A 14527-nucleotide genomic window follows, 5' to 3' on the forward strand; every position below is an offset into this window, starting at 1 on the left:
TCGCATGCCTCCCGGCGGCAGTTCACACTGCCCTATGCGAACTGCTGGGAGTGTCAGTGAAATGTTAATGACACCCCCAGATCAGTTCGCATATCGCAGTGCAATCTGCAAACTCGGATCGCATGGTGTGAACACCCATGCGATCCGATTCTGCTGCGGACCAAAAAAAGGGTCCCGTGCGAATTTGCGGCGGGTGCGGCGAATGGCTGAACTCGAATCGCACAGAGATCGGATGTGATTTGCACTGCAGTGCGGTGCGAATCACATCCGCTCTCATAAACCGCTGCAATGTGAACTCAGACTTAGTGACACTGGCGACGGGGGTGATCACGGGGTTAAACCTTTATTGGGGGGGTTAGGGGGGTACATTAGAACTAAAGGGGGGCTAACCCTAACTGCCCTAACAGTTATTACAGTCACAAATGACACCAATGCAAAAAAAAAAAATGCAATTGGTGTCACTGTGACTGGGGGGGCAGGGGTAATTGGGGGGTGATCGGGGGGTAAAGGGGGGTGTGAGTGTGCCTGGCATGTTCTACTGTGAAGTGTCGTGTTGGTGCAACTCACCGATCCTCTCTCCTCGGTGCCGGAACGAAAAATACCGACACGGAGGAGAGATTACATCACTTCCTCTCCTGTGTTTACATTACAGGAGAGGAAGTGATGCAATGCTTCACTCCCATTCGTCAGGAGCGATCGCGAGGGGGTGGCCATGAATGAATGGCCGCTCCCTCATCCCGGATCGCTCCTGCACGGATACCGACCGCCGCTGGCACCGGGGGGGCCCGATCGGGCCCCCCACCCGCGGGAAGGCAGGGACGTACAGGTACGCCCATATGCCTGCCCGTGCCATTCTGTCGACGTACATCATCGTGCGGCGGTCGGCAAGTGGTTAATGAAGGTACAACATTTAGAAACTCACATGGTTGATGATTAAAACAGGCACATCTAAGTATGCAGGCATCTGGGGTGAAGCTGTCCACATAGACCATCCTCCGCACTGTCGGCTCTCACCACTGTCAGTCTGCAATCATGACTAGGAAGACTACCCTGCGATCTGAAAGCGAGGATTGAAGTGATCGTGGAGCACAGAATAGAAGGGATAAAGTCGATGGCGGTGCAGAGGACGGTCTTTGTGGACAGCTTTACCCTGGATGCCTGCATACTTAAATGTACCTGTTTTAATCATCTACCATGCGAAATGCTAAATGTTGTACCTTCATTAAATGTAACAATATTGCTACAATTAGAGGTGCCTCTCTTCTGTTTTATACTCAGTTGTGACATGACTCTACTTGTATATCAAGATATCGCTTGTGCAAAACGCTCTCAAACCAAGTTACTCTGAAACTAAGGTTTTACTGTATATGTGTGTGTATTTTTTCCATAAGAAGTCTTTTGTAAGATTCAATTTACACAAGACAATGTACATTTATGTATGGCTTTGGCAGTGAGGAGTTACCAGTTCCATTCCAATTGCTCCTCAGCTCTGCCTACTTCCCGCCCCTATATTGGGTATTTAAGGTCTCTGTTTGCTGACATCTGTGACTATGACAAAGCGCATGTTGCCAAAACGCATCGTCCCAGTAACAGATGAGCCTGCATTCCCTGCTGGTTCCTTGGGTCCTTTCCATTTCCGCAGTCCTTGGGAGCTTCGCATGTCACCCACACAAGCCCGCTCCAGCATCGGCTCGTCCCTCCCGGCTTCCGGCTCTGGGCTCAGGCTGCCCTGCAAGCTGATTCTTCCTCCACCATCCACCACACGAAATTCACACGCTTTCCCTGGGCCACCAGCGGTCTGTCAACATCTTGCGAATCCCCAAACCAGCCAGCCTAAAGCGTGTCAGTTACTGTATTTTTTTCTCTCCACCGTTTACAACCATGGATGCCCTCAGCTCCTCCCAGCCCCGGTGACCTTCTGTGGTATCATAGGCTCTCTTTTTAATTGTACCTACACATGTACTGGTCACTATTTTATTTTAAGTCTCTTTATGGGTTTTAAAGAAAATAAACTTTGTCTTTCTTCATCACTACCACTGTTGGATTAAATTGATACTTATCCTATCATTAACCTATTGAGCGTTGACTCTCCGTTTTTCTGCATGTCGCATTTCCATTGTTGTGTTATCTGTTCAGCTGCACTGGGTTCAGTTTAACATCAATGTATTCATTTATTTAATTCAATCCTCATGGCATAACCCACAGTTTTAGTGTCGGTGAAACATCTTTGTTTGCTCTGTGTATTATTTACATTAAGGTGTGCATGGAGGGGTGTCAAAATCAGGGGTTCGGCTTGAAGTCCAGTGGCTATAGCGGTGGAAGGATCCAGCAGGATAAATACATGAGCAAATACCCCTGGCAGGTGATGCGGGCTCATCCAAGGTGTGGGGTCTAAGCACCAACTGGTCTTCACCAGAGCTCCTGATGGTTGAGATGGCTTTCACTGCATGCTAGTGCCAGTTTGCAGTCCTCAGGATCGCCCCACCAGGAGATGAGTAGGATAGGGTGTGGTAGCATGTAGGGATCAAGCAGAAGCGCAATTGGTAAACAAGGCAAGAGTCAGCAACAAGTGGTTGCAGGTTGGGATCAGGCAGAAGTATAGTCGAGGAAAAAGCGAACGGTCAGTAACAAATGGTTGCAGGTTGAGATCAAGCGGAGGCATAGTCAAGAAACAAGCCAAAGGTCGGTAACGAATAGTAATGAAGATTCAGACAGCAGCGTAAGGAGCACATTAATCTGGCAAACAGGAAATGCAAAGGCATGGCTTAAATAGGAAGTTCATGGGAGGAGCAAGGCGTCTCAGTTCACCAGAAACAATATAGAAAGTAAGTTTGTCCAAGTGATCAGGGAGCTGTCCAGCATCTCAAGTGCTAGATGTCGTAGAGGTCTTGGGTTTAGATCTAGGTTCCGACAAGGGTCTTTGCACAGAGCAAAAAAAAATATTATTATTATACTATAGGATTTATATAGCGGTTTATGTTTACAAACAGTACAACATAACGTCAGACAGTAAAATTACAATTTAATGTAATACAGTAGGAATCAGAGGGCCCTGCTTGTTAGAGCTTACAATCTAAGATAATCGAAAATAACATGTATTTCCCACACACTGGCCAGTTAGCCAGCAAAAATATTAAAGTACACTCTAACAATTAAAAACAGGTTTTAATTGCACAATATTTGTAAATATATGAGCAAGCTGCACTGCCTCATCAAGTCAGGTCAAGTCACTGAGTGCCTCCATGTTGGAGCATATATAGCAATGAATAAATTAAGAGCAGATATGCTTGAAGATAGTCTATTCTTCCCTAAAGGTGCAGGGATACATTTGGAGGCCTACAAGCACAAAGGCAGATGGAGGTGACCAAAAAGTGTTCTTGCCAATTTCGGCAAGCTAAACAAAAATGGCAACCCCTCAAATTTATCACTAGCTTTTAGAATAAAGTGAAACCATTCACATATATCTCTTTCAACTCTGATTTTAACCTGAAGTATTGCTTAAACTGTACCCTTGTTACAAGTTGTCCATTAAGGTATGTCCCCCTCCACTCTAAGAGCAGCCCACATGGTCCAATACTTAGCTTCAACCCCATTTCAGCAAACTAGACTGTGCAGCTCCATCAGGAGCCACATAGAGTTCCTTCTAGAAGCATTCTGTCATGTCCTCTTCTTTGTGCATATATGCACTGCAGCCCAGTTATATTCCTATAGAGAGAGGGGATAACTGGAGACTATCATGAGTACTGATAATGCTTTTGGAGGAAAGGCTGTGGGCTGCATGCATGGTTGCACAATGAAGATCATTGGAAATGGCACTAAGGTAAGTATTAGATCTGGTGGGTTGCTCTCAGAAAGGTGGGGCATGTCTTAAAGAACAAATTGTACCAAAGGTAGTTTTCTTGTAGGGAATGCTCAGGCAGCCATTAATTTAAAATAAGTACTTTTTACTATTTTAAAGTTTCTAGTATACCATTACAGTGTGGACTAAAATATATATGAAGTGGAAAGAATATCATTTTTATTTTGCCATTAAAAAATATGCCAAATATTTAGCAGTTATTTAAATTAAGCAACAAAAGAAAATACACACTATAAGACATTCACTAAGAAATAAGGCATTCCTCATGTGCTTTAAAGTGTCCTATTTGTATATATTTTGGTTTAAAAAAGTTTTATTAGAATCTTAATAAAACAGAGTTGGTACAAAGCAGATGCTCATGTGCAATAAAATGAAATTGTACAATATATCACAAACAGAGGAGTTATTTGAATAACATTGTCAAAGAGACACAACAAAGGGGATAACAGTAGTAATGGATATAGTAGTAAACACGGTAAGGAGATGTATGACCGTTTTTTGTTGAAAATATGCATGTTATCATGGAGAGTATGAGAGTCTTTCAGTGAGTTTCATCGTTTCCATTCTGGATAATACTTATGACCAGATGAGGTTAGTTGATTTCCAATTCAAAGCAATCATCCAATGTATGGCGCTAAATAATGAATGTATTAGTCTATGACAAGGAGTGGTGATATTTGGGATAGAAGCAAACAAGAGACCAACTGTGGGTGTAAGGGCAATTGTTTGGCCTAAAACTTCTTTAATCTTATCATTTGCAGCTTGCCAGATCAGTTTCAGGAACTTACAACTCCAGAATATGTGCAACAGAGTCCCTTGTTCTGAGCAACCTCTCAGAAAAAATGGGAGAGGTTGTAGGATAAAAGTCATCGATTTTTTGGGGGGGTTAGATACCATCTGGTTAGTAGTTTTATTGGTGTTTCTCTAATTGAGATAGCACGGTTGCTCTTGCAGAGGTTATCCATCATCATTTCCCAAGATGGGATTGTGAAGATGCAGTTAAGGTCAGATCCCCAATGAAGCATAGGTCCGGATTTCTCTGGGATGGAGAGTCTGTTTATGTGACTATATACGGTAATACTGAAATTATACCTCTAGCACGTTGGGAGTTACTACAAATGTGCTCAAAAGTTGTATATGGGGGTTGTAATGAGAGAGAATAGTGATCTTCAAAGAATTTTCTGAGGAAAGTTTAAAAGTATTTTTGTGTTTAAGCCATAGTTGGAGAGAGTGTGCAACTATTACATTATGTTTAAGTACTTTACGGTGAGAGTTTGTGTCTGACCATAGGAGACCTGGGAGGAATAATGGAAAAATTGAGATATATTCAAAGGATAACCATGGTATAACAGCTATTTGTGCAGACCATTGTGCTAGTTGTGAGAATCTGGCTGCTAAAAAGTATTGCCAGATGTTTGGTAACCCCAAGCCTCCTTTAATTTGTGGTCTATGCATCAAAGCGTAACTGAATCTGGGTTTTTTGTCTGACCATATAAATTTATTGATTTCCCTTTGGAGAGTATCGAGCCTTGTCTTAGAGATGTTGACCGGAAGTGCTCTAAAGAAGTAGAGAAGTTTTGGGAGTATTGTCATTCCTATTTGTATATTTTAACAAGTGAGTTTGTGCTATTGTACTACTGTTTAACTGCTTATATAATCTAAAATTGATCCATTTCTATAAATGTTTTTTTGATTTATGGCATTCTTTCCTAAGATTACTGTGGTGCCATGTTCGTTGAGGATGAAAACACTCCTGTTGAGATTGCTCTAGATGACACCAAACCTGATGGTTCCTGCCCAGCCATTATGGGGTAAGAAAAGGTTATCTGTCCTACCAAGAGATAGAATAGCTAGTTAACTATCTATCTATCTCAGTCTAGCCTCAGACCTATAGTCTTCTTTCATTCTGCCTGCGAGCCAAACAAAGAAGTATATCAATGATATCAACCTCTATCAACACTAAACAGCAAGGATAGAGGGATCTCCCCTGCCAGCACCAGCACCTGCCTGAATACTTCATCTGTTTAATAATTATACATCCAACTCATTTGATTTTTAAGTTTAAGTTTTTTTTAGCTGCGTGGTGACAAGAGGACCACCCATGACTCAAATTTAAGCCAAATCATCAGGAATCGGACAAAATTCAATCTATGTATGGCAAGCTTTATACTCAAACTGCAAACATTACTATTACAATCTGTCTGATTGCAAAAGTACAAACTTTCCAATTATTAATTTTGTTCTGTTTTTAGGACTAAACTCACAATTTATATAAAGTTATTGTGATGTGAAACCATCACTTTTCCCACTAAAGTATTAACGACGATAGCTCCCTATTACAATATATGTTCATCCACATTTATTTATTATGGCCTGGTTCACATTACCGTGATGTGATTTTCAGTCAATTTCATGTGCATTTAATTATATAGTGCAACTTGATGCAATTTTGACACGACTTTAATGTGACCTTTGTGTATCTGCATTTTTCGTTTTGGCTAATGATAACTATACTGTATAAACTACTTCAAGGTTTTTCTGTGTTGTGTGGTGGTTAGCAGTCATTTCTCTCCATTACGGCTGGTGCCTTAGTATTCACTCATACTGAGGCTGTGAAAGTATCCAAGTCCTTAAAGTATATTTGGGCAATCTCCAACCAGGCTTTTCCCCCTTGATGTGGTCCTTGTAGTTGGAGTCCCTGGTGTCATAAATCTGTGTTGATGAACAACAGACATGATCTCCAAATAAAAATAAAAAAACACAGAATAAATAACATATTATCACTTCAAATGCAGAAAATGGTTGCCACCATCCCATCTATACAAATTCTACTTGAAACCTCTTTTTGTGATTTTGTAGGCAACCAAAGAAAAAGATGTACATATATGTTTAGATAAAAAAAAGTTTCACTTTTGTATTTCCATTACATATCATGAAAACATCTCCCTATGGTTTGAGAGCACTGAAACACAGTTTGTTACAAAATTATATTATAAAAACAGAGAAACGTCACATGATTATACTTCATAGTATGTGTTATATCCACTTGTTGTTTGCTGTCATAAAGGTGAACCCCCACAGCAAACTTCTAACTGGAATCATCCTTTTTTTTATATTCCTCCATATTGCTAAAGATAGGTTAGCTATTTGATCTCTCAATTACATTTAATCAAAAAAATATATAATAAACAAAAATAGGCTGAGATATTATCCCCTACATTTGAAAATATGATTCATTGAGGTTTGGGTGTATTATCCAACCTGGTAGATAAATAACAAAATCAGAAGAAAATATAATAGACAAAGATAAGCTGAGATATTATACCCTACATTTGAAAAAGTAAATTAATTAAGACTTGAATGTATTATCCACTCTGGTAGATAAATAACAGATTATCACTTCAAATGCATGAGATGGTTGCCACCATCCCTCCTATCCCTCCAAAACCTCTTTTGAGGATTTTGTAGGCAACCAAAGAAAAAGATATACATATATATTTAGTTTAAAAATGTTTACATTTTTATTTCCATTAGATATAAAACACCTTCCTATGGTTTGGGAGTACTGAAATAAAGTTAATTACAACATTATATTATAAAAACAGAGAAATAGTGGGCCACCATCACATGATTATACTCAGGCATGTACGGGCCGTTTCAGGGACAGCCTGTCAAAGTATTGGGTGCGCGGCTCGTGCAGCCATTAATTTGAGCACTGCTGTACAGCCTATAAGAGAAATAAAGTAGAACGACTAATGGCCAGCAATGGGAGGTGGGGGCTTGGATGGTCATTGAGGTTGGCCAGCCATGGGAATGGGGGTGGGGTTTGTCTGTCTGGCTTGTGTTGGAGAGACCTATCATCCGCACTGCCCATCACCTCACTTCATAGTGCGCAACCCGGCTCAGCCTCAGTGCCGCTGCATTGCTGAAAGGCAGCCAATGGGGTTTCATTTATATAAATTTCAATATCTTATATGACAACGTGACATGTTTTTATATTATCAGAGTAAAGGGGGCTGAATACAAATGCATGCCACACTTTTCAGATATTTATTTGTAGAAACTTTTGAAAAACATTTATTGTTTTCCTTTCACTTCACAATTCTGGGCCACTTTATGTTGGTCTATCTCTATCACATAAAATCCCAATAAAATACATTTACGATTTTGATTGTAACATGACAAACTGTGGAAAATATCAAGGGGTATGAATACTTTTTCAAGGCACTGTATATAATGTGTATTAAGATGCCTTATGTATTTATCAGTAAAATAATTAACACAACACTCAACAATGTGCAATACCTATTCGATCAATGTAAAAAAAAAAATTAAATTTGTAATGTAATATTATAAAGTGCACACTGTGCAACAAACTTAGAAATTTATAAACATTTTCAAATGTGAACAAGTTCTCCAAACGTGTGAATGTATGTTTAATGCCAGCTCTCTCCTATCTCTGGGTTATAACACACAAGCTCTGAATTAAAGTGCTAACTTACTGGACTGGATTCATTCCTTATAAAAATGAGGTCTGGATGCCCTTATTTGTTATATACTCTCCATCTCATTTTAGAAATTGTAATACCAGCTCCTTAATTCCACCATAGACTCTTCTCTGCTTGGTCACCACAAACAGGGAAGACCACCACCAACTTCCTACAACCCTCAAGTATGCCCATATGGAAGACACAGTCCAGGAGAAGAATCTCATTGTTTACCAACTTTATTTAAAATTTATTAAAATTCACTCACATAAAAGGTGCCTCTTTGGCACCCAGAATGACCAGCTTGCTATGCATTTCTGGAAATCCACTGCTCTGCTCTTCCCTGGAGCTAGCCTGCGTTCCACCAAAGAGTGGAAATGGTGCCACTCGCTGACCTGCCTTATCGGGGAATGACATCAAGTTGGAGCAATCAGCAGGGCTCCAAGATGATGACACCATAAGGCTAAGGTATTGTATACAACAAGAGCTGCCTCAGTGTAGGGGCATCATCACAGTCATTCACTTAGGTGACATGTAATAGTTCACCAATTTTGTCTTCTTACAATTAAGGAAATCTTTCTGCTAAAGACAAAATTACAAAAAGGGAACACAAATGCCAAGTGCATTACCTTAAGAAAGTTTATTAAATAAAGCAAAAAGTGCAAAAAACATTTTAACAAAAAGCCAAATGGCTAAATGCATTGTATAAAGCAGAACCCACTCATGCTCTAAGGGTCAGGGCCTGTCCCTCAAAACACATGAGCATGTGTGCTGGATTGATGCATAGGTCTCTATGGAACATTTCAACATCTTGGCCTTTTTTACAACAAAATGGCACCCATCCACATACTGACTCAGCATATAGTGAGCTCCTCTTAGTAAAAATTGCCTTCAGCTTAGCCTCCCACCCATGGGGCATTTAAGCAGTGTAAATTTTATTTGGTTTTTATGTGGTTTTGAAACCCCTGCCTTATTGTCACTTGAGTTCTGCTTTATTCAGTGCCTTTAACCATTTGTCTTTTATGTGAGTGTTTTTTTTTTTCATTTTTTGTTTTTTAATAAGCTTTCTTAAGGTACTGCATTAGACCTTTGTGCCTCCTTGCTGTCATTTTGTCAATCAGTAGGGCCACTAACCTTCACCCACTGCCTTTCCTAACAGTACCATACTATTTATCACCATATACTTTGCTAAGTAAACAACATTTAACTTTTTGGTAAATTAGCCCCATTGTCTATTTTTTTTATTATTATATTAATATCTGCCTAATGTTTTGCAACAAAACTGATCTTTTAGTAGCATTCATATTTAGTAAATATAAAATATCAATGTGCAATATAAATATTTTATTGGCTAAAGTTTGACATTCATATTTTACCACTATAAAGTATGCAACAAAGTTATCCAATTGTTTAAAGGCCAGTTACCCACAGGACTCCATCTTCCCAGCAGTATTTTTCTTTGCTGATGTTTTTGCCTTGGAGCAAGGCTTGCTTTAGATCAAATATGTTTTTATTGCGTTTAACAGGATAAAACAGCATAACATAGGTAATTACCAGATGTTCAGTACGGAAGGCAATACAATGTAAGTCTCGTATCTAGTACGCTTTAGGATACAATCCAGTGGGGAGTACAAACACAGCCGTCTCAGGATCAGGCGGTTAAAACCGTTTTTGCAGAGTGAACTATTAGAGTTGGGGAGTAAAACATCTGGGTATAGGATAAGGAGACATAGAAGGGGAGAGGGAGAAGGAAGAGAGAGATTGAGATTGGAAGAGGGGAATGTGTAAATATAGTGAGGGAAAGGTTAGAGGTGCATTGAGTAGACCTTGGTGCAAAAAACCTGTATGATGGGGTTAGGAAATGTGTCCGGGTTGACTACGGGGTACTAACATTGTTTTCAGGGGGTCCAAGGTAGAGTAATTGATCCAGATGAGCCATAGGATTTTAAATTTGTCAAAGGTGTCATTGTCTTGTCTAGGGCTATCGTCTCTTCCATGTGCATAATGTCATTGGCCATTGTAAACCATGGGGGGGTGGTAGTCTTTTTCCAGAATAGCGGGATAAGTTGTCTGGCAGCTAACAGGAAAAAGCATAGCAAGGTGTGTTTTTGGGAGGTTATGGGGCCAGGGAGCATAGATGATAGAGCTATCTCTGGGATGGGTGTCATCATATAGACTGCTACATATGGCAAAAACCTGGAACCAGAGGGGCTGTATGGTCTTACAGTTCCATCAGATGTGGAGATAGTTTCCTTCCACCGAACCACATCTCCAACATGATAGAGGTACAGATGGAAACATTTTGTGTAGAGATTGAGGGTCCCTGTACCATCTGGAGAGGAGTTTAAAGTTTTATTCTTGGCTATAGCAGGAAATTGAGAATTTGTGTGTGAAGTGGAATGACTTTTGCCAGTTGACTATAGAGGGTTCCCTTCCCAGGTCCGTAGACCACCTTCTGGTGTAAGAGGGGGGGTTGATCATGCATCAACGAGTGTTGTAAATAGTAGAGAGCAAGTGTCTGGGTGTTTCTGAGAGAGAGCACAGCTGTTCATAACCAGTTAGGGGTCTGGATTTGGGAAGAGGAAAATAAGTCAGAGCAAAAGGAGGATATACTAAGGGCTGTGAGCCAGTTACACTTTCCTCTCGGTACCACAGAAATACCTGAAATGGGGTTCACAAATGAACCCGCTACAGGGCAGGTTGAGGTGCAGGATTTGCTTTAGGTCCTTTCTGGGAGATGCTTGGCCCTGGGTGTGATGTAAATAACAGGGCTGGTGTGATGACATCTGTGATGTTCTCTTCATTAACCTTATGAGTGCAGGTTGCCATAGTCAGGGAGTAGGTCCATGTCATCCTGTACTCACACTATCCTCAATCTTCTGGACTCTTGCATATAAACTAGTTTTTGTTTCATAAAGGCATAAAAAAAGGTTTCAGATTAGATTAAATTTGAAGACTAATTGCACTTTTTTTTCTCACCATCTGTTTTTGTTTTTTGTTTTTTTGCAGCTTTATTTTATCCAGGAGGGCCACTGCACTGACACATCTTACCAAGGAAGAGAGGTAGTATTATCTTAGTTGTTCCTGTAAATAGTTGGCTGATATGTACTGTATATAGCTTTTAATATGATTTAGCAGGGTTGCTGATTATCACTGATCTTTCCAATTAAGATTCAGAGAGATCTAGACTCTAGAGCTTAAAGTGGAATTAAAGTCTAAAGTGGCTAAAGTGGCTAAAGTCAACAAGGAGTTAGGACAAAGAAAATAACACATACAACAATCATCTTTTATTTATATGGCTTGAAACTGTTTTAGCTGGAGTTGGGCTTTAATTTGTTTGTCTCTTACCTAAGGTCCCTTAAAAATACATGTCACTGTCCAGCAGGGGTAGGGAACTTTTGAGGGATGGAGATCTAGCTGAACAACATGAAAGAGATCAAATGTCACCGGGTTTGGTGCAATTATTTGTCAGTAGGGCAGGGGGCGGTGTGTGGACTGTGTCAGTAGGGCAGTGGAAGCTGTGTGGACAGTGCCAGTAGGGCAGGGGATGCTGTGTGGACAGTGTTAGTAAGGTAGTGGACAATATCAGTAGGGCAGTGGAAGCTGTGTGGACAGTGTCAGTAGGGCAGTGGAAGCTGTGTGGACAGTGTCAGTAGGGCAGGGGATGGTGTGTGGACAGTGTCAGTAGGGCAGTGGACAATGTCAGTAGCGCAGTGGATGCTGTGTGGACAGTATCAGTAGGGCAGGGGATGGTGGGTGGACAGTGTCATTAGGTCAGGGGGTGGTGTGGACAATGTCAATAGGGCAGGGGATGATGTGTGGACAGTGTCAGTAGGGCATGGGACGGTGTGTGGACAGTGTCAGTAGGGCATGGGACGGTGTGTGGACAGTGCCAGTAGGGCAGTGGATGCTGTGTGGACAGTGTCAGTAGGGCAGGATATGGTGTGTGGACAGTGTCAGTAGGGCAGGGGATGGTGTGTAAACAGTGTCAGTAGGGCAGGGGGCGGTGTGTAAACAGTGTCAGTAGGGTAGGGGATGGTGTGTGGACAGTGTTAGTAGGGCAGGAGATGGTGTGAGGACAGTGTCAGTAGGGCTGTAGACAGTGTCAGTAGGGCAGGGGGTGGTGTGTGGAGAGTGTCAGTAGGGCAGAGGACGCTGTGTGGACAGTGTTAGTAAGGCAGGGGTCAATGTCAGTAGGGCAGTGGATGCTGTGTGAACAGTGCCAGTAGGGCAGGGGATGGTGTGTGGACAGTGTCAGTAGAGCAGGGGGCGGTGTGTGGACAGTGTCAGTTGGGCGGCGGAAGCTGTGTGGACAGTGTTAGTAGAGCAGGAGACGGTGTGTGGACAGTGTCAGTAGGGCAGGGGGACAGTGTGTGGACAGTGTCAGTAGGACAGGGGACACTGTGTGGACAGTGTTAGTAGAGCAGTGGACAATGTCAGTAGGGCAGTAGATGCTGTGTGGACAGTGTCAGTAGGTCCGGGGGTGGTGTGTGGACTGTGTCAGTAGGATAGTGGAAGCTGTGTGGACAGTGTCAATAGGGCAGGGGATGGTGTGTGGACAGTGTCAGTAGGGCAGGGGTCGGTCTGTGGACAGTGTCAGTGGGGCAGGGGGTGGTGTGTGGACATTGTCAATAGGGCAGGGGATGATGTGTGTGGACAGTATCAGTAAGGCAGGGGATGGTGTGTGGACAGTGTTAGTAGGGCAGGAGATGGTGTGAGGACAGTGTCAGTAGGGCAGAGGACACTGTGTGGACAGTGTTAGTTAGGCAGGGGTCAATGTCAGTAGGGCAGTGGATGCTGTGTGAACAGTGCCAGTAGGGCAGGGGATGGTGTGTGGACAGTGTCAGTAGAGCAGGGGGCGGTGTGTGGACAGTGTCAGTTGGGCGGCGGAAGCTGTGTGGACAGTGTCAGTAGGGCAGGGGACGGTGTGTGGACAGTGCCAGTAGGGCAGGGGAGAGCTGTGTGGACAGTGTTAGTAGAGCAGGAGACGGTGTGTGGACAGTGTCAGTAGGGCAGGGGACAGTGTGTGGACAGTGTCAGTAGGACAGGGGACACTGTGTGGACAGTGTTAGTAGAGCAGTGAACAATGTCAGTAGGGCAGTGGATGCTGTCTGGACAGTGTCAGTAGGGCCGGGGGTGGTGTGTGGACTGTGTCAGTAGGACAGTGGAAGCTGTGTGGACAGTGTCAATACGGCAGGGGATGGTGTGTGGACAGTGTCAGTAGGGCAGGGGTCGGTCTGTGGACAGTGTCAGTGGGGCAGGGGGCGGTGTGTGGACATTGTCAATAGGGCAGGGGATGGTGTGTGGACAGTGTTAGTAGTGCATGGTGTGTGTGGACAGTATCAGTAAGGCAGGGGATGGTGTGTGGACAGTGTTAGTAGGGCAGGAGATGGTGTGAGGACAGTGTCAGTAGGGCAGTGGACAGTGTCAGTAGGGCAGAGGGCGGTGTGTGGACAGTGTCAGTAGGGCAGAGGACAGTGTGTGGACAGTATCAGTAGGGAAGGGGGCGATGTGTGGACAGTGTCAGTAGGGCAGGGGGTGCTGTGTGGACAGTGTTAGTAAGGCAGGGGTCAATGACAGTAGGGCAGTGGATGCTGTATGGACAGTGTCAGTAGGGCAGGGGATGGTGTGTGGACAGTGTCAGTAGGGCAGGGGACGCAGTGTGGACAGCGTTAGTAGGGCAGGAGACGGTGTGTGGACAGTATCAGTAGAGCAGGGGACAGTGTGTGGACAGTGTCAGTAGGGCAGGAGACAGTGTGTGGACAGTGTCAGTAGGACAGGGGACACTGTGTGGACAGTGTTAGTAGGGCAGTGGACAATGTCAGTAGGGCAGTGGATGCTGTGTCAGTAGGGCCGGGGGTGGTGTGTGGGCAGTGTCAGTAGGGCAGGGGACGCTGTGTGGACAGTACCAATAGGGCAAGGGGCGGTGTGTGGACAGTGTCAGTAGGGCAGGGGATGGTGTGTGGACAGTGTCAGTAGGGCAGGTAATAGTGTGTGGAAAGATGTTCAAAGTTCCACAATGTACTCTGTCAACACGGTGAAGCCTTAAGCTGGCTATATGCTATTAGATTATTTTTTTTTGTTCAAACTGCAGGCTGAGCTACAAAATTTTTTTTTTAGAGATTCCTCCATTCACACTATAAAGCATGAATTGACAGATCCTCCTGTTGGACTAATGTAT

General features: G+C 43.0%; 1 protein-coding gene across 1 annotated transcript in view; it reads left to right on the forward strand.

Moving 5' to 3' along the window:
* The window catches only part of LOC143982305 (amine oxidase [flavin-containing] A-like), a 191597-nt gene that overhangs the window by 126072 nt on the left and 50998 nt on the right, over positions 1–14527 (forward strand). Inside the window, exons 9-10 of the mRNA XM_077480914.1 lie at positions 5574–5670; positions 11356–11409. Of these exons, the coding sequence (XP_077337040.1) occupies positions 5574–5670; positions 11356–11409 (151 nt within the window). The remainder of the gene's footprint in view (positions 1–5573; positions 5671–11355; positions 11410–14527) is intronic.

The sequence above is a fragment of the Lithobates pipiens genome, unplaced genomic scaffold, assembly GCF_037356315.1.
Source record: "Lithobates pipiens isolate NorthernLeopardFrog02 unplaced genomic scaffold, aLitPip1_a1.2 Scaffold_16, whole genome shotgun sequence".
NCBI classification, from domain to species: domain Eukaryota; kingdom Metazoa; phylum Chordata; class Amphibia; order Anura; family Ranidae; genus Lithobates; species Lithobates pipiens.